Below are 23,643 nucleotides of genomic sequence, written 5' to 3' on the forward strand. Positions count from 1 at the left end.
CAGCGTTACTAAACCAAATGTACTGTACATTTCACTGACAGTGTTAACTGGATGACTCTGTGAAAATGTGAATAATTGCAGTACACAATATCACTTTATTTTTTTTAATTTTTTTTCCAAGGAGTTATTTTCAGATACATTTTGCTACATTACCTTTAATTTTGTTTAGCCAGCACAGCCTTGTATTCTTGGGATGTTTACCCACATGATATTTACAATGCATTGTTTGTTTGTAATGTACAGTAACCTCAGCACTGATGGTCTTTGTGTCCCTAGGTGCCTTCATGTTTCCCTACTTCATCATGCTTGTGTTCTGTGGAATCCCCCTTTTTTTCTTGGAGCTGTCCTTTGGACAGTTTGCCAGTCTTGGCTGCCTTGGGGTATGGAAAGTCAGCCCCATGTTTAAAGGTAAGAAGAAAGGAAGGCAGCTTGTTGGTATGAAGGCTGCCAGGCTCAGTCCAGCAATAAGAGCCCTTAGACAGGTGCAACCGATTAAGGATATACATCCTCACACAACCTAGATAGTTTAGAAGCATTATATGTATATTAATCCCTGTACTGTTTTAATTTTTGCGTTAAAATATCGGTGTGATCACCTCAAAACAAGTTTATGCACAGTGTAGTCACATTTTTAAAAAGTTTGAAAAAGTGTGTGTGTGTGTGTGTGTGTGTGTGTGTATATATATATATATATATATATATATATATATATATATATATATATATATATATATATATATATATAATTTTTATTGTTTTATTTCACTTTTTTTCTTTTTATTATTATTTTCCCCTGTACTTAATAGGTGTTGGCTATGGTATGATGGTGGTTTCCACGTATATAGGTATTTATTACAACGTGGTGATCTGCATCGCTTTCTATTACTTCTTCATGTCTATGACCAACGTGCTTCCTTGGACATACTGCAATAACTCCTGGAACACAAAGGACTGCAGTGGGGTGGTGGGGTCTTCCTATGCGAACGCCTCTATAGCCAACATCTCAGAATTGGTGAACCATACAGCCAAGAGGACCAGCCCTAGCGAGGAGTACTGGAAGTAAGCATCAAGTCTTGGCTACCCACCTTTCCTTTCACCTTTTTGACTTCTGCGTTAAAGCCGAGCGCCTATGGTGGAAGTAAAGATTCTAAAATAATCAGTCAAATGGTCATTGCTGTGAGATAAAGGTCAGCTGCTGAATAATGACAATTCCAAAGCATTCTGATTGGCTGTCATCGTAACTTTTCCCCGTTATTATGAGATAAACTGTTAACACTGGTGGAGTTTCAATGTGTGTTTGTTTTTAGACATGTGCTCTAACATGGGTTGCATTTGTTTTGGGCTTGTTCTGAAAGGTAGTGTCGCTTTTTTTTCTCCTGAGACTTGGCAACACTGGTAGCCTCCCCGGTCTGTCTCACAGGCAGCCACTGATTCCTGAACACCTCATTTTGTTGTTGACAAGAGTTTGTGCAGGATACAGCAGGCAGTGGGAATTTTGGGAACAAACTAATGCTGCACTTCAGTCCGTTTCATCAGTATCCACCACCTCCCTTTCAAGTGCCCACTACCTGTATTTGCCCAAGCATGGTGTTGAATGTTTCCTCAGCTGCTGTCAGCCGTCCAGATGGGTAGGGTTTCTAAGCCTGGGTAGTGTACACAGCTTTACGTGATCTCCTATGTGCTGTATTGCGTAAATGAAAGGGAAATATATATTCGTCTCTCCCGGTTTTCAGCCATGGTGATCTGCAATACCTATTGGTCAGTTTCATTTTATACCTCCGAGTTCATTTTTAATTAATAAGTCGTAAGATAAATTTAGTTGAAACAGTATTCACTACTAATGACATGACACCCCACTAATGACATTTGAAAAACAATTTGGGCAAGAGCAGTAAAACACATTATTAACCAACCAGGCACAAGATATTTTGCTTTATTACAGCAGCTTAGATTCAGTCGTGTACCAGTCCTGTGCGCATGGAAACCACATTTTCACAAAATTTCACTAGTAATCTTCAAAAACAGCCCAAGTGCTTTACATGTAGCTAATTTACATATCAACCCCCACCTTTCCCGTTCATTTGTGTGAAGTCGAGTGAAAAGCCAGGTTTACTCGAGTAAAATAAACTGAGCGAATGGAAATCCAAAAAAGCATTTTACATGAGACATTTTTCTCGAGCAAAAAAAAAAAACATGCATGGAAACTCCACCATTGTTGTGTTTTAAATAGACGTGGCTTACATGCAAATTGTGGTTGTTTTAAGGTACCAGGTGTTGAACATCTCTGATGACATTGGTAATTTTGGAGAGGTGCGGCTTCCAATTTTAGGTTGCCTGGCAGCCTCCTGGGTTGTGGTGTTCCTCTGTCTCATCAGAGGGGTCAAGTCATCAGGGAAAGTAAGTACATTTTCTATATTGTATATCCTGCCAAGGGCACAGTTGTGAGCACCATTAGGTCGGTCAAACATTTTAAAAATACAGAAGACAAAGGAGTTTAGAATTATTTCATAAATTGAGTGTGAACTTAGTTCCGCTAGCCCACAACAGTATATCCTCTGATTTGAAACAAATTGAGATTTTTTTTTTTTTTTTTTTTTTTTTGTCATGCAGGTGGTTTACTTTACAGCCACATTTCCTTACGTGGTGCTGACCGTCCTCTTCATCCGAGGAATTACGTTGGATGGTGCGGTTAATGGGATCAAATACTACCTGACTCCGCAGTGGAAAATGATCTTGGATGCAAAGGTTTGTAGCGCTTTAAATGGTTCTGGTTAGCCTGTGTGACTAACACCATGTGACCGTCCATTAATCGTTCAATGGTGGCTGTACATCATAGCGTGATCGTTTAAAAACAGAAGCCAGATGCTAATCTGTCTGCTGTCAACTCCTTCTCCTTGTTTCAGGTGTGGGGAGATGCTGCATCCCAGATCTTCTACTCTCTTGGCTGTGCCTGGGGTGGGCTCATCACCATGGCATCTTATAACAAATTTCACAACAACTGTTACAGGTACAGTGCTGCGACCAGCAATGAAACATCAGCATTGTATTTACATTTGATTTCTTCACTAAATTGGTTTAATAATAGCGTATTTGGGAGCCAACTCAAGTCAGAGAGGCAAGGGTTTGGTTTTAGCCCTTGTATGTATGGAATTTTAATGCTTCCGTTTTAATAGAGGTTTGTCAAAAGAAAAAAAAAAAAAGGTTATAGGTTAAGGGGTTAAAAAGCCACTATCTGTTGTTTGGGAAGTGTATTGCACTGTGTGCAAACCTGAGTTTGTATTGCGGGGGAAACTACAGTGCAAAATACAACAGTATCCTCTACTGGTTAAACCAGAGCATTGCTTTGTTGATAAGTGATCTCCAACATTTCTTTATGAAAATGCTTTTAAATTATCTTCTTGATTTAAAAGGTAGAATTAATTTTGATATATATATATATATATATATTATTATTTTTTTAAATTCTTATTATGTATTTTTTCAACTAACATTTTTTAATTATCAGCACCTTACAGTTGAAACCAATACATGTGTTTCCTTGGGATCACATGGTGGATTTTTGAAGTTTTATTTTTTATTATCATAAAAATATACAGTGGGTTTACAAGAAACCTAAATGTATTGTGCAAGTTGGTGTCATTGTAGATATGCTAATATTCCTGGAGTCCTCTGGATAAGATTGTCAGGCACAAAATTGTGACTCCAATGGCGCATAATGTTTCTCTAAGAATTAGATAAAGCTTACTTCCCAGCCATAGGTCCCTGCTGGGGTGGCTCTCCGTTGAGTCTTGGGGAAGACGCTGGATTTTCTTGTTCCCTCGCTACAAGCACTATTCCTATCTGTTTCCATCTTAATCCTAAGAAGCCTGGCCTCGCTCCTGTTCAGTGAATATGTATTTATAGCTGTTGCTAGGGATGTCTGTGGCTGACAAATATTGCTGGATGAATGCATTTTCTCATACTCTATGGAATGTTTTCCTGGTAGTTTTTTTTTTTTTTTTTTTTTTTTTTTTTTTAGTTTTGTAGACCCCTATAGCGCACCATTTTAAAACACTGACCTGGTGGCAATTTAGAACAAATTCTATCTAAAGCAGGAATATATGTCCAGCTTTGTAATACTACATTAATTTAACTCTTAAACCCTGAGCTTGAATTCATAAACATTAAAATAGTTTTTTATTAGTTTCCAGGCACTAAAGATGATTACTTTTCAAATGTATTATTATTATTATGAATTGGTCATTTAGCTGACACTTTTATTCAAAGCAACTTACAGAGACTAGGGGGTGAACTATGCATTACAACTGCTGCTGCAGAGTCTCTTACAACAGGACCTCGGTTTTATGTCTGATTTAATAACCTGGTAACAAGCTGGGCTGCAATCCCCTAAAGTGAAAAGATCAGTAGCCAAAATATTTTATGCCGTCGTGGTCATTACAGGAACACTAAAACATCAGGATAAGAGCTATCCTAACTAAACCTAAGGTGTGCATTTTCAGTTTAAATCTCTCCTTCCTGCTTTTCATTATAGTACATGTATGTACTATAATGAATGTATGTATGCATGTATGTATGCGAGTGTCTCAGTTCTTTGTGTCTTTTCTCTCTGGATACAGGGACAGTATAATCATCAGCATAACAAACTGTGCAACCAGCGTCTACGCAGGCTTTGTCATCTTCTCCATTCTGGGCTTCATGGCGCACCACCTGGGTGTGGATGTGGCCGATGTGGCTGACCACGGACCTGGGCTAGCTTTTGTGGCCTACCCAGGGGCCCTCACTCTGCTCCCCATTTCCCCACTTTGGTCTCTCCTTTTCTTCTTCATGCTCATCCTGCTAGGACTTGGAACTCAGGTGAGCCACGTCGCATCCTGAACTGCCCTTACAGTCGGTCTGATTGATCTTTACCAGTACTTAGAAGGGAACAACAGATGACTGTTTGTTTGAATCTGTGTTCTTTGTTTTTCTGTAGTTCTGCCTGTTGGAGACACTGGTAACAGCTATTGTGGATGAGATTGGGACAGATTGGATAATTCGGAATAAAACATACGTAACCTTGGGGGTGGCGGTAGTTGGCTTTCTGCTAGGAGTGCCTCTGACATCCCAGGTAAAAGCTGCTCAATGCTATCATGCTGTCCTGCTTTCTAGGAATAAATACAATAAACAAAAGTTGTAGTTAAAAACTCCCAGCTGACCTAAACTAAAAAAGTTCTGCAAAGTTGCCACACTAAGAGTTAAAGATTTTGAAACTTTTTGTCCAACAAAACAAATCCTGATAACTAGTGCCGCTGTTCCAGTTTTTCGTAATGTGTTTTTTTTTTTTTTTTTTTTTTCTGTTCCTCACAGGCTGGGATCTATTGGCTGCTGCTCATGGATAACTATGCAGCCAGTTTCTCTCTTGTCATCATCTCCTGCATCATGTGTGTCTCCATCATGTACATTTACGGTAAGCATTAAAACCTTGGCAGGTAGTGGCAGGAGTCTTGAAAGACGTGAAAGTGTTTTGTTTTTGAAGTTCAGCTGAAGTGTTGTGTGTTTAATTTCAGGCCACCGTGTGAAATAAAATACTGATTTTTGACAGAGGATGTATTGCAGCTTTCATGAACATCCACGTTTTACTCTTTCTGTCTCCTAGGGTTCCGCAAGTACTTCAAGGATGTTGAGATGATGCTGGGTTTTCCTCCTCCAATCTTCTTCCGAATCTGCTGGCGATTCGTGTCTCCTGCCATCATCACGGTGTGATATAGCTGTGGCCTAGTCGGTCTTCAAAAGAGAGTTTGTGGACTGTCACATCCAGCTTTGGGGACATATAAGCGTTGTAGGGCTTGTCTCTAGTTCATTTTTAGAGGCAATATGGCTTTAATTTTATTTATTTTTTTTAAATCAAAAGTTACCAAGTAGAAAAATGTTTTATGAAATGAGTTCCAAAGAGCAATAATCTTGAGATTTATCAATAGTAGACCATGAGGAAGAGACAGTGTGCCTGACCCCTTGGGCCAGCAATGGGAAGGAAAATAAAACTACTATTATCAAACAAGTACCATGAAACTGGGAAGAGAATTAGGCCTCCGGTTTTCTGTCAGTAGTTTTGTAACCGTTTGTATTCTTATTGGTACTACTTGCCAGATGTGATTGCTCTATGCTGCATGTCTATTTATTTAAAATGTTTTTTTTAATTTGTGTTTTACTATGAAGACTGAACGATAAATCACGTCCAACCGTGCTCTTTTAACATCGTTATTTTTGTTTTCTTTTTTGGCAGTTTATCCTGGTGTTCACAGTAGTCCAATACAAACCTATTACTTACAATGACTACGTCTACCCTGGCTGGTCTTTAATCATCGGATTCCTAATGGCTGTCTCTTCCGTAATTTGTATTCCTATCTATGCCATTTATAAGATCTGGACGTCTGAAGGGACAACGTTTCTAGAGGTAAACGTCTACAAGACCCAGTCTGAAATATTACCTTGGAAATACGATTCTTCTTTCGTTTTTGGCTTTCGGTTTATAGTATTATTATTATTATTATTATTATTATTATTATTATTATGAGTTTTAAAGGGGAATTACTCTGCTAAAACTGACTCGTTTATAACTTGTGTACTGTTTTAATACGTACAGTTTTCCTGTTCCACCGGCAGGTCTTTTTTGTTTTAATACATACAGTTTAATATATACAGTACCATTTAATACATACAGTTTAATATATACAGTACCATTTAATACATACAAATCCGGTATATCCAGGACAGTAAAGGACAGTCACGGTGGCATTTGTGACTACAGGCAGGAAAAACAGCTGTACAGTTTAAACGTATACAATTTTAATTACATTTAGCAAATATAATATAATAAAATGGCACTGCTTATTACATTGTACGGCCCACAGGGGTGTGCTGTGTACAAATAACAATTTGGCAGTTAAGCTTTCTTGTATTGTTTATAAGGTATGTTCACAGTTACATACAGCATTTCGAATTGTGTTTACTGTGTACTTCTTTTATAAAGTACTCAGTTCCATTGTCCCTTGAAGTTTGTTATAAGTGGATTGCACTTGTATAACCGTGCTGTATGCTTTCCTCCTTCCCAGCGTGTAAAAAACGCATTAAAGCCAGACCCCAGCTGGGGCCCAGCCCTGCAGGAGCACCGGACTGGTCGCTATGCACCGAACGTCAGCTCAGGCTCAGACCTCAACCAGGAGGGTCAGCACACTAAGGAGAAGCCAGAAGAGGTCAGCCTCATGATCCAGGACAGCAATGGCTCTGCACACAACCCGGAGGCCAGCGCGTAAAACCATGGTGCATCTTCAAAGCATTTTACACACAGCAGTGGGTGAAGACATTCTTGTGAAAATGTAACCTTTACATATTGCAAAGGCTTATTATTTCTAATCTCTATAGAATGGTTGTCATTTGAATATTTTTTTTTGTCTGCATAATCGGAGAATGTACATTCTTGTTTGCATGAAAAACTATAACTTGTCTACAAAAATAGCAAGGTGGGGAACATTACTTTCAGATCTTTTATGAAAACTGAGTATGGTAGAATAGCAGCCAGGCAACCTTGTATAGTCACAAAGCTATCTCGTTGGAGAGCTGGAGACAGAATTTTCTTTATAACAAATAAATAAAATAACACACACACTGACCCAAACCCCAGTTCTGAGAAACAGGTGTTCTGTTTGCCATTTTTTATTACACTTGCTATATGTCGTATGGGGAAATAATGTTTTCTGTTTCTTATTATAAATGTCCTAAATATTAAAAAATATATATTTTAGCGTGTTTTGTAAATATCCTACAAAACAAATACATGATAATTGTTCATATATTTCCTTGATCATAAGATAAAGTCTCATTGTTTTACAAGTAACCTATGGTTCCTGTTTTCATGTGTCCATCAGTCCAAGGATATAATTTAACTATCTTGAACTATATTTTGGCCTGAACCTTTTTTTGGATAAAGGAATCACAAACAGCAATAACTGTTTGGAAACTGGGTTCTGTTTACAGACGATGGACTAATTGGACTACAGCTCAACATCAATACAATGATGTGGAAACAGACCTTTTTGACCCAAGCATTAATGATCCAAGTGTAATAAAGTATTCTAATGATGCTGCATAACAGTTTAAGAAATATTATGCTCCAGCTTTCTAAATGGACAGCCTGATTCATAAAACACTTCCATATCAGTTAGGACCATGGTGAAACCAGGCAGCCAATGAACCAAAGAGGAAATGTTTAAGAAATGTTCATGTGTTCTCTGTTTCACTGGTTGCCTGAAAAAAAGTTGCCCAAAAGATGGCTTGTGTTTACATCTGCTGTTTTAAAACTGTTGTTTCCAGAAAATACACTAGAGAAGAGATGATCTAAGTGGTATAGGCAACTAAAGGAGAGGTATAAAATGATGATACTTCATTATTAAAGATGCAAGGTATTATTTTAGTATGTCTTCCAGTAAGGTTGTTGTGAAGTGTGTGGTTTTTTCTTTTGTTTGTTTTTTTTGTTGAATATTACACTTGAGAAGGGAGCATAGGCATTAAAACAGTAGCACAAATGTTATGAAATTGAATGCTTGTGATAGTTACAGAACAGTAGGTAATGCCCCATATTAACAAAAAAGCACAAAATACGGTATAACATTCCCAAATAAACTTATAGTATGCATATTTATTTTTAATAAAAGCAAACTAGTAGTTTGGGAAGCACTATACAATACTTCATTTTTATTTATTTTTTTATGTTGGGAAATTTCCAGAGGGGTTGGGCTGTGCTTTACCCCATTCCTCCGTTCCCCTTTCAAACGTGCTGTTAAACGACGATTCCAGCTACATACAGCAAATAGCAGCCTTTTTAGAGATGTCATAAATCATATAACATAGTACAATTTGAAGTAAGAAAAAGTGCTTTACAAAAATAATTAAATAATAAGAGTAGCGTTTAGCTTTCCTCATTTGTGACTTGATTTGTTTTAAGTGAAACAGTTTGCTAATTGCCAAGGATGTTTCAGTAGAGGTGGAGGTTGTTAGACACAGTGGAAGGAGTGGATGTCTCATTGGATTGGCAACTGTAAGGGAAGCCTTTTACCTCATTCATTAGTAGATGCCATTGTGATCTGTTGGTTGTCTTGTGAACATCTGTAATTGGCTCCAATAATCTCATCTCATTTGGTGCGCGTGTGTGCAAGGGAGAGAGGGACGTTGCAGCTGCTAATGCCATTCCCACTCTGCAGTTAAACAAGTGACTTCAGTCTTCAACATTGTTAATCTGGTTCCCGGTGTAGATAGTCTGGGATTGCTCTATGACAGATCATTTAATTTATTGGTAATCCCTACTAATATGACTCCTTGCTTGCCTTTTTGTGGGTGTGTTAGGAATGTGGAAAAATGTTAATTATGATCCTTAACTGTTGCTTTATAAACATAAAATACTTTTTTTTTTTATAGTGGTTCTCTTAAATCATCCAAAAATGTGAAAGCAGCAGTGCATACCATACACAATTAAAAATATACTACAGAATTTCCATTATCTGAAACTCAGGGGACAAGGGATAATGTAGGTGTTGTCTGGATATCAGAATACTTGCATATAGAGCTGCAACCAGTTGCTCAACTGCAGTGTAACTACATTTTTTGAAGAAAAAATAAATAAATTATTGTACTATATTTCAATTTAAAATAGAATTGTTATGCCCTAAAAAAATGTCAAGCTGCATTGATTTTGGTACAAATTGCATGAATTATTAAAAGACAATTACAATATCTTTTTAACTGAACCTTATTCCCTCCGAGCATCCTCGGTGAGCCCCTGTTCTTCTCCTCCTTGTACAGTGATGTAAAGAGACACCTGTCTTTTTCTGTCTTGTTTCTTGTTTGTTTAATATTGTATTTAGGTTGTATAAATGGGTAATATTTCCTCTCAGTAGGGTTAATTTGCAGTTGGGTTATTAGTGCAGCATAATGCCAGTGTTGATGTTTTAGAATTAAAACTAACGTTTCTCAGTATCTTATAACAAAACAGTTTACTTAAGCTATGTTGTTTTTTTCCCAGTTCTCTCAGATTAAGTACCTCTGTTACCCAATTACAGTAAAACCTGCCTCACCTAAAATGTGAAGCCAGCTGGTATTAAAAGTCCAGCACAACCTGTAATATTATATCTTACAACTACAATAAAGGAACAGTAAATTGGGACAAGCAGTGTTATAAGTGTTTAACAGAATCAAACTGCTATACATTTGTTAAGTTCACTAAGTTTTTTGTACCATTTATCTGCAGCATATGCCACATGTAACAAATATTTGCTGCGATTTATTTGGCTTTTTGCCTGCAGTGATTTAAAGATCACACACCATTCTCGAGTGCCAAGCACACTACCTGCAATGAGAATTACTGCTGGAGTATGAATATTTTAGTGGCAAATGTTACAGGTCGTCGGTGACTTTTCAGCAAGGGTGGAACCAGAATATCACTAAAATATAACTTTAACTGAACCACTTCTATATACAATAAATGCAGGCCGCATAACCTCACCCACGCAGTGATGATAAACCGCTCTTCCAAAACGTGGCACATATGCTACACACTCGGAAGTAGTCCCACACAATTTACACATTTACCAAAAGAAAACTACAAAAAACTAAAACCTGCAATTGGAGCACAGGCCCCTCAATGCCACATGCAATGTAGGAACCATCTGTCACCAGTCAGGTGCATGTGCACAAAGGTGTGGTGGACATCACAGACCGTAGGAAGTCTGTGGGTTCAGGAAGGAGAAGACATTATTGATGTCTCCAAATGTATAATGCTGCAAAAAACGCTTCCTTGGGGGACCGGCCATTTGCACAATAGTTGTAATTGTAATGTATTTCTTCTAGGAATTCTGTTTCTAAAATATTACATTTAATATTATTAGTAACTAAAACATTACATCTTCAATGTCACTAACTTGGTGGGTCAGATTGTGCCACAATAACAATGGATTTTTTAAGGTTTATCCTGGGTGATGGGGATTTACTGTTTGGGGTAGCTTATAGCTGACAAACCCACATCAACTTGTCTTTTTGTAAAACTGTTTGAAGGATTTAAAAAAAAAAAAAAAAAAAAAAAAAAAAAAAACCCTGTAAACACAAGGCCATTTCTAAGGATGTGCCTTATCCATGCCTGTTACATATGGAATTGTGTATGTTAGAAATGGAAATGCATGTAATTAGCTGTAATTCCTTTCCTGTTACAACCATAACCCTAAAAAGCAACAGCTTTGTATACATTTTTCTCTTGGTATGTGTATATTATACAAGCTTAGCGTACAAACAGTAGTTATATGTACCATAGGTTTTTAATGATATTTTTGGGATATACTTGCGATATACTTTTAAGACGGTATAATATGTATGTCATGTTGTGTTAGTAACAATGTCTCCTGATAAAGGAGGGTTTTATTTTTGTTTGTTTTTTCAAGCGTACTTTGTACCAATAGGAAGTAGCATTACCTTGTAACACCCTCACAGTATAATTAATATGTTTGATTGAAAAACAACAAAAAAAAAAAACGACCAGTGTTTTGTTAACGGCTGTTGATAAAATGTAGTTTGTACCAGCAGAGCAACTAAAAATATTCATACATTAGAAAATGAAGGGGTCAAACAACAAGCGACAGTGTAGGGCATTTTGCACAGATGCATTCATGCTTTTTCATGGCATTTCACCTGAAAAGAACCTGCAGTTTAGGGGCTGGTTTCCCGCCTACTTTAATCTCACTAAAGATAAGAGACAAGTGACCTCATGCCTGTTTTTTGTTTTTAAATTTTAGAAACATATATCCTGTTCACCCCAGATGTTTTACAATGTCATTTCTCAAACAATTTAAGCTTTGGATCCTAGTCGTCTATTTTTTATTTTTATTTTTTTAAATCGAATCTCAGGGTTTACTTCAGATGGGACTGCTGCTCTAAATATTACATTTTGTGTTGCACTTCTCTTTCTTGATGTTTATCATTGTAAAGGTATAGAAGTGTGTATGCTCACATGTCATAGATATAAATTAGCCCAACTATATATATATATATATATATATACTTTTATCATTTTCTGTTTTTTTTTTTTTTTTTTTTTAAATAAGACCTTTTTAAATAAAAAAATGAACGGTACTGTTGAGATACTGGAACCCGTGTATTTGTGCATCTATAGTACTTGAACAATCCTGTTAGAAAACAGAGGTTACAAAAGAAAAATTGAAAAGTAAAAAATAATGTCAGTCAGTATGTGTATAGTATGTCAATATAACAATAGCTATTACTACTGTTTTCAGTGGTATAAACTCTTAAGTGCAGTTGACATTGTACACAGACTGGCAGTGTGTGTGTGTGTGAGGGTGGAGGGGAGGGGGGACCAGTCTCCGTTCATGCCAGGTGCTGTGGAAGAACTCATGTTGAGGCAGAGCAGTGAATAAAATCAAACCTGCTTTTCCTTTGACAGAAGTGGATTCCCTTGTGTGCCCTTTACTCTGTGCAAAATACCCTGTTTGTCCATTATGAAAATGACCGTATTTGTATTGTCACAACTTTCATTTGAAAGTATGGGAGCCCAAGCTAGCTTTACGATAAAATAAAAACCTCTAGATGATGAGTACAACACTATATTATGTTATAAGATTATTGGTCAAGAATGTGAATAAAGAATAGCAATTAACATTAAAATGGCTCTCTGTGTTTGTGAGTTGTGTTCAAAAGAGATTTTAGTTTTTTGGTCTTTATTACCTTTATCAACTATGTCCAATCCGCCTCAGTAACCCAAACTCGCTATGATGAGCAGGATGTGGTCTGGAGGCCAGGGGACATATTTCTCTAATGTAAACTTACAGCAAAAAAAACATAGAATAAAACTATAGCAGTAAAATGCATTAACCTTGGCTAAATGATTAGTATTATTTTAATAATTTGAAAAATTAATTTAACTACAGCTCTCAATTATAATAAGTCAGTTTTGTTTTGTTTTGGACTCATTCCACTGCTACATAATCTTGATTGCTTGGTGTAAAGTATTATTTATTTATTTATTTTAAAACCCTAAAATGGCAAGAATAACCTATAATACCCCAAACACTATTCCTCTGCAGCTAGGGAATATTTGTTTCCTTTAATTAAGGCTTTATGAAAACCTTCTGATCTGTGCTTTGTAGGACAGTGGAGGAACTCTGACAAGAGCAATGGAAAAACAGCAAAGGTTTACGAAACAATTATTGCTCTATACATATTAGCAACACAATAGTTAGTTTTCTTTATACTGTAAGTTCAAACAAACCAGTATTGTTGAGCAAATAAAGGATGAAAGGGGACTAACAAAAAGATACAAACTATAGCATAGTTTGGGCAGTTACGGGCTATTTTCTATATAGGGCTGTTTAAGTCACCACACAATTGTCTCTTAATTATCGCTATTTTATTCTTTTTTTATTTATTTATTTTTTGCATAAACTAATCACTCAGAATTCCACAATGAACCGGTATGCCTAGTCATACATTTCAATTAATGTTTTGGGGTTTTTTTTTCTGGACAACTATGGCTACTATTGATGCCAGAATGTTGGGTAGTAATATATATTTTTCAATCATAAAATAATTGTTCAAATGCACGCACTGAAGTTAAGAATAATTAATTTCAAACTGGAATGATTGCTCTTAGTGATGGCCTCACTACAAGCTTCTAATTTGAAAGCATTAAGAATGAAATGAATGTTGACAGGCTGGCAGTGAGAAACGACTTTAAATGAATCCCATGTGCACAAGTACGGGAAATGATGGTATACTTCCATGATAAATTGAGTTATCTGGGTTATAATAACTTCAGAGCTAAAAGTTTAATGCCAAATGGCACACATCTTAATAATGCATCCTGGGTGCCAGTGATTTATTACTGCAGAATTGTGGAGTGCAGAGGGTATTCTCACAATTTAATATCAAAACCCAACTCCAGCAAATACCAGACACCATAGTGCAAGAATACATGCAGTTAACAAGATTGTTTCTAATCACGCATCGGGAGAATAAGTGTTTTCTAAACATTTTATGTGAAATACTTTGAAGCACACTGCTGCATAAAATGTTATGCAACAAAGAAAAATGTTTACCGTAAAAATAATGTTTTATTCCAGAATTCCATTACATTTTCTCATCTTTGAGCTGATTTTGAAAAAAGACAAAACCATTGTGATTTCACTATGAGCCACAAGGGGGCAGTCTTTTTACAAATATCAAAACACTGAGTAATACACAAATAATAATTTTTGTCAAAAATTAAAAAGTACCGGTATGCATTTTAATAAAAATACAAACAAAAAAAAAAAAAAGATATCAACTCTAAATATTAATTTGGAACCTTTTTGGGACAAATAGCATGTCAACCCGTGTTACATGTTCTGTCATTATTGAAACAAAAAAACAAAAACAAAAGAAGCATCAGAACACCAGTATCCTAGCATACACAAATAAAATGCAACAAAACCAAAAACATGCCTAACATGGAAAGTTTTCGTCTGGTTTCTGTGACCTCTGACCTGTAATGATGTTCACCTTCTACACAGTCCTACAAAACAACAAACAATTAATGTTTTAGTAATCATAGGTATAAAATATATGAGGTATAAAATCTATGTATACGCAATGCGTTTGCTGCAGGTTGCACCACACACCGGTATTTAGCGCACCGGGTGCTTCATGGAATTGGTGATAACTAAAATAATTGTTCTCCAATACCAACACCCCTTTTTAACACTTCATGTTAGGTTAATAATTCCCTGCTAAGTGATTACTGTCTATTCCATATCTTATTTCTGTATTTTCTTTTTTTTTTTTTTTTTACGTGTAAATGTTTATAATAATACACAGGAGAGTAAATTGTGAAAATGATGTGCCTTATGTAAAACCACACTGGATAACAGAACTATAAACAATAACCACATTTTAAGGGAGCTGCAGTATTGTGGATGTCAGAGGTTTCTTTGGCAGCTCCAGCTCTTGTTTATTTACATACTTCTATGACAGAGGTTTACATACTTTCCAGACTTCAGTCATCGGTTATGATTGCACCAACAGCAGTTTTCTCATTAGCCTGACTGCCTGGCTGCTTCCTCTTCAAAACTAAAGGCTCTCTCTGAGCACAGTGGCTTGATGCACTGCATAACTATAGCTATAGAAACAGCACTGTGTTCCTACCAGTCACATCTGAACAAATATTGTATGTTCTTTCTTGAATGTCTTTTATTGGAAAGACATTCAAAAGTAAAAAAACAAAAAAAAATCCTGCATGTTCAAAACATCATGATTAAATTTCCCCTCTAGGGGGGAACAGGGGGGACACGAAATCTTCAAAACTAGCATACATCTGGGAAAGATCATAGGTAGTGTACAAAAAGTGCTATACAACTGATTTAGAAAACAGGGAATGTAATAAGAGTGGGATGTGATTTTAGTGTATCAGGAAAAGCCTTTGTGTTTCAGAGTCAAATGATCATAGCAGGGTATTCTGCAGCCCTCTCAACTCCACTAGAAGCGGGAAGGGCTTGTTTTGTATTCTTTCCATGCTGGTACCCTGTTACCAGGATCAAGACAATCACTGAAAGAGCTTTATATATTTCTGGCAGTATTTGAAAAGTAGACTATAAAATGAGTCAGTAATGTTTTTACCCTGCTTTAAAAAGGTGAAAAGTGCTTGAAAGGAGATAAATTGTATTTGGCTGCTCTGTTGGAAAATGTTGTTCTCATTGGATACAGCATTAACATTTGCAGGAAAAAGAGATGAGGTAGACAGCTTTAATATCTTCGTGCCAACAGTGGAGTGGAGAATTCTGCTTAAAATGTCTTCTTTTTTTTATATAATTGCTTTTTTTTTTAACGGGTTACAGAGAGTGAGCATTTACTAGTCAGTGAAACGGAATGGTTACATTTTGATTGTAGAAATGTTGTCTATGTCTAAATAGAGGAGAGGTTTGCAACGCCAGGTTAAAACATCTAACTGTGGCTTGAAAGGGTTAAAAAAAAAGTTTAAAAATTGCTGATCATTGCACCAGATGCTTTCACTTAGAAACTATGTGCTTCATTGAAACACCACAGAACAACACAGAGCCATACACAAGAAGAAAATGCTTCTGTGAGGGACTAGTGCACCATGAAACTATATTCTCTGTTCGACACCACTGAAGTTTACACTCACAGATAACCACTACTACTACTATCACAACAAACTTCTCTCCACTAGCTCAAAAACTCAAGTATATCACTATATTTTAAAGCTGCAGGTTTTAAGTTTATAAAATCTTTATATTTTTCTAAAACTAAATAGATGCATTAAATTATAACTCCTTTTGTCTCGACAAGAAATGTTCACTTCTCACCCATAAGAACTGAACACCCTTTTCCAAAGTGTTGCAATCTTCCTGTAAGATGAACCTGTAATAAAAAATGTGAAAATGATGTATTTAAAACTTAATTTATAAACAAGAAAAGTGGGATACAGTTGCATGATTAAAATATTCCAATGTACAGTTTGTTGCCTGGTTCAATGTGCTGTTATGTTTCAATGTGCTAGTATCCTAGCTGAGCAGGTCCTATTCTTATATTTTCTTCTTCCAAATGAAGCAGCACAGACATCATAAGAGACCATGTAAGGTAAACGTGGACAATCATGCATAACACATTCAAACAAAATCATCAGAAATCAGGCAGAATTTTAACAGGGATAAAAAGTTAATCTTTTTATTATTATTATTATTATTATTATTATTATTATTATTATTATTATTATTATTATTATTATTATTTAAAAAATAAGTCATTTACATTTACGTTTACTTCTAAAAATTGTAGAATAAGATGGGTCATTGGCCAACATCTAAGCCATTTGTTTGTAATGCATGGGTTAGGCTGAAGCCATCATGCGCGCCCTCCTATAGAAAATAATATTAGTGCTTTCATCCCAGTAGACAATACAAGCAGACTGGATAGAAAGATGGCAAAATAAATCTAAAGAGCTAGAAAGCTTATCAGAAGGACAAGACGAAATGTAGTTTGTTAACTTGTTTGATAATTGACTCTGCCCTGCTCGATTCAAGAATCCAAAATGTCTCTTTATACTTTATTAGTTGGGCAGCTGCTGAACACATACCTAACCCACTGTGCACTTCTAGTGTACTAACACTGCCCTCAAAGAATAACCCAGTCTCTGTTTCATCCAATTCATGCTGGCTATATGAGAGCCAACAGTTGTCAACTGAGGAAAACCCAACTAAACAAAGCTAAGTTTATTATAGTTTTTGTTGTCTCCTGCCACAGTCATCCAACCACCACCATGTTAATAAAAACTAGTTTCATCCAATAAATCTAACATTTCCAGTGCATTAGGGTCTGTTTTCCATTTCTTACAATAAGAGCTTTTATTTCCTTTGAAGACAGAAGTGTTTTCCAGTCTATTCCCCTCAGAGTCTGGCTATTTCATTTAGTGTTTGCATTCCGCTCCGAGACTGGGAAGATCAGATATTCCAGATGGCGACTATTAGGGTTGGCACACAGTTTACAGGAATCATATGTAACCATTTAGAAACCAGGAGATTTTGTAGAAGTGTGCTGCTTTTTCATTTGATATTGTTTTGTTTGGTTCCCCTACAGTATGTGTAGATATTTTGTTAACTGAATACATGTTTGGTTCTGTACAGTGTATACGTTGCCTGCTTCAGATAAAGAAATCTAAAAAACAATGACACATTTGCTTTAGGCACCCATTTTTTGTACACATTTCTCCAAGAAAGTCACAGACTTGGTGTAGTCCAGTTTGCAATTAATCAGTTATCGTATGCAACGGTGAGATTTAAGTTTTACTGTATATCAAAGCTCATTAGAAATGTCCATGAACGGGTTCATCAAAACTGGACCTATTTTTGCAGGAATTTGTTTTAATTAGTTTTTTCCTGCTAGCTTTATAAAGTTACTAGAAACCTTTTCTTTTGGCTTAGCACCCTGAATGTTTTTGTTCATAACCACAAATAAAAGGCTGTTGGCTGTTCTCACCTCCCACTGTTTGAAAGCATTCTGCTGCTAAGATTTATTACAGGTTCTAGAAGGATCTGGTATCAGTAGAAACTAGCCCAGTTGAACCATATGGACTGATAGCCTTGTACTTCAAGCTTTATTTTTGAAACCCATTAAAGTGTGCATTAAACAGGCTAAAAAAAATTCAACACTCTAATATCCAAGTTCAACCACTTCAACTAATTAGAAATCAGTTGTCTGTCTGTTTGTCTGTCTATCTATCTATCTAGCTTTTTATCTCATGCAGACAAGTTAGGACAGGGAAACCAGTGAAAAGCTATTCATAATTTACAAACAATCTAGCAGAAAATAAAAATGTTCTAGATCTCCCCAGTTGGATTTACATTCTGTTTTTGTAAAGTGGGTACCAGGTAGAGCTAAAGTAAAGAGAACAGAGCTGTTCAGTTTTTATAGAAAGTGAGTCCAGACAGAAAATACATATTCTGCGTTTTTCTTCCCCTGAATTGCCAGCTTGTCTATCAATCAATTTCAGAACATAATTATTAGGAATGCGTCTGCTCAAAATGACCTTCAATAATAAAATGGGGTGACAACATTTTGATCCCACATCCCCCAAGATATCAGTGTCAGTCTGCCACCCCAATTGACTGCATACATATGAAATCTGCAGTTTAAGGCTTGAGATAACAAAGAAAATTGAATCTTTCAAACTTCCAGTTACCTCACCACTAAATTATGCCGTCTTGGCTTATGCTGTAGACCAAAGTGTGCTCTTGGAACATGTGTAAACACTTTGTTTTGTGTACGGCCTTTGGGTAGTGTGTAAATAGAGGACATGCCCCCATTACTGATCATTACACTGAACACCATATGGCAGGGATCAGATGCCATGATACTGACAGCAGAAAGAGACTCTTGTTGTAGTGTTAACAAATCATTATCCTGCCAGACCACTGCAGTTTACAGCAGAGGAATGTGGTCCAGCCTCTAAGGTAGTTTTGTCAGAACACTGAAAATGATTACACTTTTTTTTTTTTTGTTTGATTGGTGGAAAGAAAAGCCTCCTGTGATCCTGGGTTCAAGAGACAGGTGAAACAACTTGAAGTCAACACACTAGCTGCCCAGCAGCCTTTCTGAATGATGTGCAGTGTAGAAGAATTATGAAATGACCCTAATAAAATGAGTTGCTGTACGCAAACCTTAATGTGCCTACATGGCACAATAAAACGAACAAATATAATTCAGATTTGAAAATACAGCAGTAACAGATTTTCAAAACCACTTCTCTCCTTTCTGTATTTAAGAAACTATGTATGGCATATCAGGCCAAATGTTACAAAGCAAATAAGCTCTTGGATAGTGTACATAAAGAATTACTTACTTACTTCAGATGCATCACAACTTTGTCAATCTGAACCACATTTAATTTTTCCTTTATGTCGTCAATATCATCCTCAATACTGGAGCTTGTTGAGAGGCTAGAAAAAGGCCTATATGGTGGAAAAACAGAGTAACGAGATGACACAGATATATAACCTTAACACTCTGGTTAATTTAGACCAGACAGCCACTAGGGAAGTTAGGAGACACAAGTTCTGTACCATAATACACTTGAAATTTGCATATTTAAACTTATGTGGTAATATTAAACTATTTACATGCTACCTATTGGTTTACTTCTTGGCATTTAAACCATTTTTTGCCACAAATCATACAAACAAAGATATTTTGAAGGAGAGGTTGTTTTTAAAGGGTAAAATCTTCAGACCAAAATCACAGTTTTATGGCAGAGTTGAACTGCAAAATGAAACCTAGACACAGAGGGCATCACTTAATAAACAGCTGGTAATTACGACAGTAAAGTGACTCATGCACAAGGCCTTGTGCTTAACAAAAGACAAGGTTCCTTATCTTTTAGGTAATAATGAGGATATTGTGGTAGTGCTTTTATGAAATGAACAAACTTTACTGTACTGTAAGTGGAAACATTTTGACCCACAGGAATCCATATTACTAACAGTCCAATCTGGAATTCAGGCTGACTTAAATGCTGACTGGCAGTTTTGGTAATTGAATAATCAATAAATTCAAACTGCAAAAGAACAGAAACCTTGGAGGACCAGGCTGTAGGCTCTTCCTACTTGTGCTTTTCCATCCTTGAATCTGGTCTCTGATTTTCAAAAACCCGGGATATGGAGAAGTGCTTAAATTTGAAATGCAGTTGTGCTGTGGGATGCTCTTATGAGTTGAGCAATTTATCCAAACTGGGTGGTTAAAAATCACTAAGAAAGTTGTAAACAAAGAGTTAAACTGACAACCAACAGAAGGTGCAATACAGAGCACTTGTAATCATTCTGATAATAACTGCTCTTTTGCTGTTTGTTGTTTGGGGCCTGCTGTCACATAAACTCCTGGTACTGTCTACTTTGCCCAGTCAACTGGTAAGTTTACTGCTGCCCATAATAAAGTTACCTCACAGGGGTTGTAGTTCATCACTTTGTTTTCATCCCTGAATATTACAAACAAAAACATCAGTCAGACATGGATAATATGGATAGCTAATGCTTATCTGAGGATTAAGACCCATCAAGACTGTTTCAGTACATTATTCACTCAGAGAGATATCTTGCAGTTCCACAAAGCTTATATTTTTTATTTGCAAGCCCTCGATTCCCTCTTATCAATGGCCCCAATCTCTGTGGAAATCGTAAAAATCACATGCAAGACAGATTAAAGTATAAGCCGAAAACTTGGGGAACTGAATGGTATTATTCTCTTTAATCGTATGCCAAGTTTCTAGCCTTAGAGAAGGAGTTGAGATGGTGATTGAAAACACCCCAGCTGTGGAAGGCTGAAATGGGGGGTGGGGGCTGAAGGGTGACAAGGGGGGTATGGAGGATTAACAGGGAACATTCATTTGGACAAAGCCTCACATCTTTGCATCTCCACATAGGCATTCATTTAGCAGTGTTGAATTCCCTTGAGAGATAGTCACTGCTGTAGCCAAGGTGAAGCATACGTATCTACTTCCAAATCCTTTCTTAACCTATTGCAACAGGCCAAGGCTTATTATCTGGCAGGAATTAAAGGTGGTATCGATCCCAAAATATGTCAAATAGGCAACTTTCCACAAAAGAACTAAAAACTGATCCCAAAATAAAAAGGACAGTTTTGCAGGGTGCTGTTATAACTAAATTAAATTACGAGTCATCATATTGTTGAATCGCTTAATTTGTCTGTCTAAGGTTGTAGTAAGGTTTAATAGAAAGATATAGAAAAATAGATTTTGCAGCTAAATAATAATAAAAAAAGACTGTGAAATGCCCTGAACATGATTTAAATTCAAATCCATCCATAAGTTCAAACCATGAGTAGCTTATGTTTCAGCGTTCAGTTAACGCCTTAATCATTTTATAACATAAATGTTAAATGAGGGCTTATTGAAATATTGAATGAGCCAAAGCTTTTCTGGCTTCCTCTGGTTTAAAAAAAAACAAAAACAAACATCTGCTGTGATCAAGTGGGCCTTGAAATAAAAACTCATGTGAACTAAGAACAGCTCTGTTAAAGCAACCATGCATCTATTGTCTTAAAATGTGAGAGATGGTTATTGTTATAAATAGGTTCTAAATTAGCAAAAGTAAATACAAAAAGTTGGGATAAAACTAAAGACAAATTATTGGGATTTGGCTCATCAGCTGATTTAGACTTTGAACCGCAAGATCAAAGCAATGGGATAAAATGGAATACATTTCAAAGAAATCTTCAAACACAACAATATTCTGCTCCCTCTTTATAATGCTGTAGTCTGGACTCGGGAGGCATACAATTTGTGTTACACCTTATAGCGAGAATAGAATTGCTAGTATATTGGTGTTATAGGGTAAAAGGGAACCATGACCATACTGCCCTACAACTTATTCTCGGGTATAACTTATTCTGCCTTATAACCTGCTCTTCCTCCTTATAATGAGAGAGTAACACTGTAAATGCAGATCTAAAAATTCACAAATCATAGAATGACCAAAGCACACAGGGACTGAAAATGTTTAAAAGAGAGCCAGGAACAGTGTGCCAAACATCCATACAAACTTTGCAGTGTTATGCATGCTGGATTAATGGAGCTGTCTGTGCCAAGATGTACTGTATTATTATAGTCTTACCAGTAGTTCCTTATGGGATTTCTAAAACCACACACTTTAAACAGAGCACAAAAGCAATGAATTCCCTTCTGTAAGTGATCATCTGATTTTAACCTTTTGTTTCTCTGCATCCATATTTTATGAGGTGGTCACCCAGTAGCCACATTTTAATTTTTTTATTGTTTTAAGAAATATGAAAAAAGGGTTAAAAAAAAAGGGCCATAACAGCCGTTGTTCCCTTAACACTAAAAAAAAAAAAAAAATGCATTTTTACTACTTTTATTGTCTTGGTCCAAGCAACAAAGGGTTAAAAACAAAACAACTGCATACTTTTGAAAGTCCAGTGAGTTGCTATGAAAAGACCACCCTCCTGACAAACAAGGTTTCTATTGTACCTGGAAAGAATGATTTCTATGGGAAGAAACTAGACACGGTGATAGTAGTCTATTGTGTACCAAATTACATTGGAGACTGCCCAGTGTCTCTAAACACCAACTGGCAGATCCTGAGGGACATAACAAACAAGCCTACATTTAAGGCACAATATGTTATTGTCAATGTTATTTTTGATTGAGCAGCTTTGACCCTTGCTGCGGGAAAAAAAACAACAACAACAAAAAAAAAAAAGGAAAAACAAATGCTTTTGTCTAAATCCAGGCTGGGTGATATTAAACTACCCTTTTGTGGTATAGAATAAACTTGGCAGGCTTTCACAAAAGTCTTTGAAAAAGAGGATATGAGGTTATCTTAAAATACCATTGCAAATAAAAAAAAGGAAGGAGTTCTTTAGATAGTAAAATACCAGCCTCAACTGTAACTTAGTAATGTATTTTACTACAATACAAGATAAGGCTGCGATTATGACATTCTATATAGCTAACCAAGACAAAAAATGTTATTTTGTCAGTTTTGGATTGCCATTTACTCTACTGGTTCTGGAATGCCTATTAACCGAAGAGCAATGTCACAACACAGCTAAAATGGTTTAATAACCACAGGATCTAATGGATCAGATTCAATTATTCTAGTCATGTCTTTAATACAGCACTTGTATCCTCACATACTGTATATATCAAATCAGATCATATAAGAATTCAATCTTGGAAGTCTTTTTACACATGTGAATGGAGCAGAACTGTACCTCTAAAAAAGGCTATGCAACACATAGGAATTTACAGTCATGGCATTCAATGGTAGTTATGGCTAAACATGTCTTCAGAGTATTAACTGAACTACTGTGACTAAACCAAGTTGTGCTATTTTCTAAACTTACGCAGAGTGTGGAAAGTTTGTCCAACCAGCAAACTGTCAATAAAACAAATGTTAACCAACTGAGGGATGTTAATACAATTTGAATGTAGTCCTAATAAAAATGTAGGTGGAATATGCAGGGTGGCAAGATAAGACAAGGAGAATCACACACCAATTGACAGATCTCAATGAATTCAACCTGAAAGGA

At 36.3% G+C, this 23,643-nt stretch overlaps 1 protein-coding gene across 7 annotated transcripts in view; it reads left to right on the plus strand.

Annotated features, from left to right (window-relative positions):
* LOC121327297 (sodium- and chloride-dependent glycine transporter 1-like) overlaps nucleotides 1-12,699 on the plus strand; it is a 48,566-nt gene extending 35,867 nt beyond the window's left edge. For all 7 annotated transcript variants that reach the window (XM_041271237.1, XM_041271239.1, XM_041271243.1 and 4 more), the window contains 11 exons: nucleotides 277-408; nucleotides 807-1,059; nucleotides 2,265-2,397; nucleotides 2,611-2,745; nucleotides 2,904-3,007; nucleotides 4,617-4,854; nucleotides 4,973-5,107; nucleotides 5,347-5,446; nucleotides 5,636-5,736; nucleotides 6,263-6,433; nucleotides 7,092-12,699. In XM_041271237.1, the coding sequence (XP_041127171.1) occupies nucleotides 277-408; nucleotides 807-1,059; nucleotides 2,265-2,397; nucleotides 2,611-2,745; nucleotides 2,904-3,007; nucleotides 4,617-4,854; nucleotides 4,973-5,107; nucleotides 5,347-5,446; nucleotides 5,636-5,736; nucleotides 6,263-6,433; nucleotides 7,092-7,292 (1,703 nt within the window). In that variant the 3' untranslated portion in view covers nucleotides 7,293-12,699. The remainder of the gene's footprint in view (nucleotides 1-276; nucleotides 409-806; nucleotides 1,060-2,264; nucleotides 2,398-2,610; nucleotides 2,746-2,903; nucleotides 3,008-4,616; nucleotides 4,855-4,972; nucleotides 5,108-5,346; nucleotides 5,447-5,635; nucleotides 5,737-6,262; nucleotides 6,434-7,091) is intronic.
* Nucleotides 12,700-23,643: the final 10,944 nt, after the last annotated feature.

Source organism: Polyodon spathula, chromosome 14 (assembly GCF_017654505.1).
Source record: "Polyodon spathula isolate WHYD16114869_AA chromosome 14, ASM1765450v1, whole genome shotgun sequence".
Taxonomy (NCBI): Eukaryota; Metazoa; Chordata; class Actinopteri; order Acipenseriformes; family Polyodontidae; genus Polyodon; species Polyodon spathula.